At 39.7% G+C, this 3,150-nt stretch overlaps 1 protein-coding gene across 1 annotated transcript in view; it reads left to right on the top strand.

Moving 5' to 3' along the window:
- Positions 1-3,150, top strand: part of znf292b (zinc finger protein 292b) — a 36,221-nt gene continuing 33,071 nt past the window's right edge. The window contains exon 1 of the mRNA XM_014026702.1: positions 1-187. Coding sequence (XP_013882156.1) covers positions 26-187 — 162 coding nt within the window. The 5' untranslated portion in view covers positions 1-25. The remainder of the gene's footprint in view (positions 188-3,150) is intronic.

The following is a 3,150-nucleotide window of genomic DNA, read 5'->3' as shown; positions in this document are numbered from 1 at the left end:
GTACGCGCCGGAGCAGGGTGAGGAGATGGCGGATGAGGAGGCCGAGCAGGATCCTGGTCCTGTGGATAGTGTTCGTGAAACGACTGAAGAACTCCGAAAACGACTGGAAGAGTTACACGGTGTGCTGAGAGACGGTACCGGTTCTGCGGTCCTGTCCTCCTCGGAGTACTGTCAGCAGTTCTGCACGGTGAGTTATTGATCGGTTAGCACACAACAAGCTAACTGCTAACTTGTGATCTGGATCGGCTGCGGGAATGTTCGCTGAAAAGTCTTTATGATCCGAGTCGTGTAAGTTTGTATTCTCACCATAAAAAGTAAATATTCTGTATGTTACAAAACAGTAAAAACATATTAGTCAGACACACAGGACGCTAAGAACCGTCTGTTGACATGTTTTTTTAAAGCATGTTAGCATAAGCGCCGAACATAAGGGGAAATGGTCGGTTGTTGACTAGCATTTCAAAGTTGTATTTGCTGCAGCTCGTTTCTAAACTTATATTGATGTGTTTTACTTTAGGTACGAACATTTAACCTGTACTTGGTTAGCGCTTGCAGCTAACCCGTTAGCCCTCTGTTAGTTTCTGGTCATATAGGTTAGCAGATATATATATTTTTATTTTTTGCCCTCAGGCTGACCAAACGAATCAGGTTTTACCATGTGTTTGTTGTTACACGTGTCCATTTTAACTGCAGTAATTCAACGGATACATGTCGAGAAACGGCGGGGCTTGTGGATTTTAGCCGCAGTGATTCCTGGGGTGTACGTGCAGAATCAAGCGTACGGTGTTTTTCATTGTAGCCGAGAGTATCCGAACCTGAAACAGAACCATCTGGGCCCGGGCCCGTGGCTCTGTGGAAACCTGACGGGACGGATCCGGAACACCTCTGAATGATTTTAAATCGGATAATCCCAGATCAGGAAGGAAGGAAACTGAATTCATTTATTAGTTTCTTTGTTATGATGATGTCATCTTGTCGTTGTATATAATTTTATAAATTGTTAACCTTAATTTTCAGGTTCGGGTCTTTTCTCCCATCTTGTATATGTATTTTTTGTTTGTTATAATTAAAGTTAGCTGCTGTAATGAAAAAAATTGTATTTGTGGACGAATGTTTACATTTGCAATACGTTTCTAAATATAAATATTAGTATGTTGCAAACATATCTACTAGACCAGAGGAGCCCAAAGTGGGGCCCGCGGGCCAAATTTGGCCCGCCAAGCCATTTGATTTGGCCCACCAACAGTTGAGTAGTTACTAGGCTGTAACCTGTCGTTCTATGTAGAAACTGTATTTCCACTTAGTCATTTCATCCATTGGCCAAGTGACTAAATAAGGGGCTGTAGTGCAGATAGTTTTCACTCATGGTGTTGACTTTATCTTTGATATATTAAGATTAAACATGAAGCATGAAATACAAGTAACAAGATTTATTTAGATTAGATTTAACCACACATGTAGATTTTCGCACTTTATAAGGCCACAAACACTCATATTTTATCAATTTATTAAATGTCCCATGAGCTTTTCCTTCTTGAGCGTATGGCAGACTTTCTCTAAGTTCACAAACTAAAACAAAAGTGGGCCACCACACTGGCTGCTAGCTTAATGGTTAAAAATAAAGGACTTTACTTAAAAATATTTGTATTTCATGTATTATATTACTGCATTTGGCCCGCAGCCCCCAATACATTTTCATTTTGGCCCCCTTGAGGAAAATGTTTGGGCACCCCTGTACTAGACTAATATTTTGTTGCACCACTTGAGTAGGGTTGTGTATTGGCAAGAATTTGGTGATATGATCACAATATGATTTATCGTAATTTTTTTGCAACACTAAGCAGCAAGGTGGTATTTGTTGACATTTTTTCTCCAAAGATTCTAATGAAAAACTCTATAAATACACATCATTGGGTTAATGCAAAAAATCTGATTACAATCATTTTATTTTCTGTAATCAGAAGAACACTGAAAAAAAGGGAGAACTGCATTTGCCTTTCACATTTCTTATTACAACATCCATCCATCCACTTCTTTTTTTAGCATCACTGGTGCCCATATCCAGTAGTACATGTTGGACAGGTCGCAAGTCCAGTCACAGAACTTGCATCCATTAAGCCTTAATCAAAAACTAATACAGTGCTTTTCTGAATTGGTAAAGTATTAAAAAAAGATATTGCAATGTTTCAGAGTATTTGTATTTTTCTTCCCTAGACTTTAGTATTCACTTTGTTTTATTAAAGGGGCAATATCATGTAAAATTAACTTTTAGAGTTTTATATCATGTTATAATGTTATCCTCTCATAAAAAAAACATGCCCAAAGCCTTGCTTTGACTCATTCGTGCATGTTTGAGAAATCCTACAGCGTTTTTAGGAAGCCATGCTGAGGAGCAAAACGACAGGTGGGGACCAGAAACGCCTCTGGGACGTGTCTCCAAGCCGAGCTTCCTCATCACGGAGCGCACCTCCCCGCCCCACACACCCCGCCTATGACTCCTGCAGGCTCCCAGCAGTAACAAAGCAAACAAGTGAAACTGAAAGTGAAACTGAAACTGTCTGCTGAGATCCACTACTTCTCACTAGGAATGTGCGATATGGCAAAAATCATATCACGATATACATTATGATGAGTGGCGGTAACGATATATATCACGATATAAAACTTATAATAGAAAATAAATAAATCACACATTAACTGAGTGGAATAAATATGTATAGGTAAAAAAATTTAGACCTTAAAATCTCCTTTTTTAAGGGACACTTTAAAGTCTCCCATAAAAATCTAAATTTAAGGGAGATCTACTGGTTAAATCATACACACACACAATAACTTTAATGTAATAGATATCTGCATCCATTGGGTGTTGTGTTTGAATCACCAGCTTCGTTTTAAGGTGGTAAAACAAATTATATTTATTCCTTTCTACACACTTTACAGATTATTTTTTTCTGCACTCCACCTGTTTAATCTGTGCGCGCTCCGGCGGGGTGACGATCATTGTAGTCGCACTTTGGAGTGCGCTCGCATTCGGCCGTGCGTCGTCGCGCTAAGACTGCAGGAGAAACGAGGTCCAGACTGATTTTTGTGCGTCCCACCTGAGCACTGACTTCACCTGCACTGACAGTCGCCTCGCTGCGTGGAAATGAA

This window comes from Austrofundulus limnaeus, unplaced genomic scaffold, assembly GCF_001266775.1.
Source record: "Austrofundulus limnaeus strain Quisiro unplaced genomic scaffold, Austrofundulus_limnaeus-1.0 Scaffold583, whole genome shotgun sequence".
NCBI lineage: Eukaryota > Metazoa > Chordata > Actinopteri > Cyprinodontiformes > Rivulidae > Austrofundulus > Austrofundulus limnaeus.
Note: the sequence above shows the minus strand (reverse complement) of the source record. Positions and strands in the feature narration are given on the sequence as shown.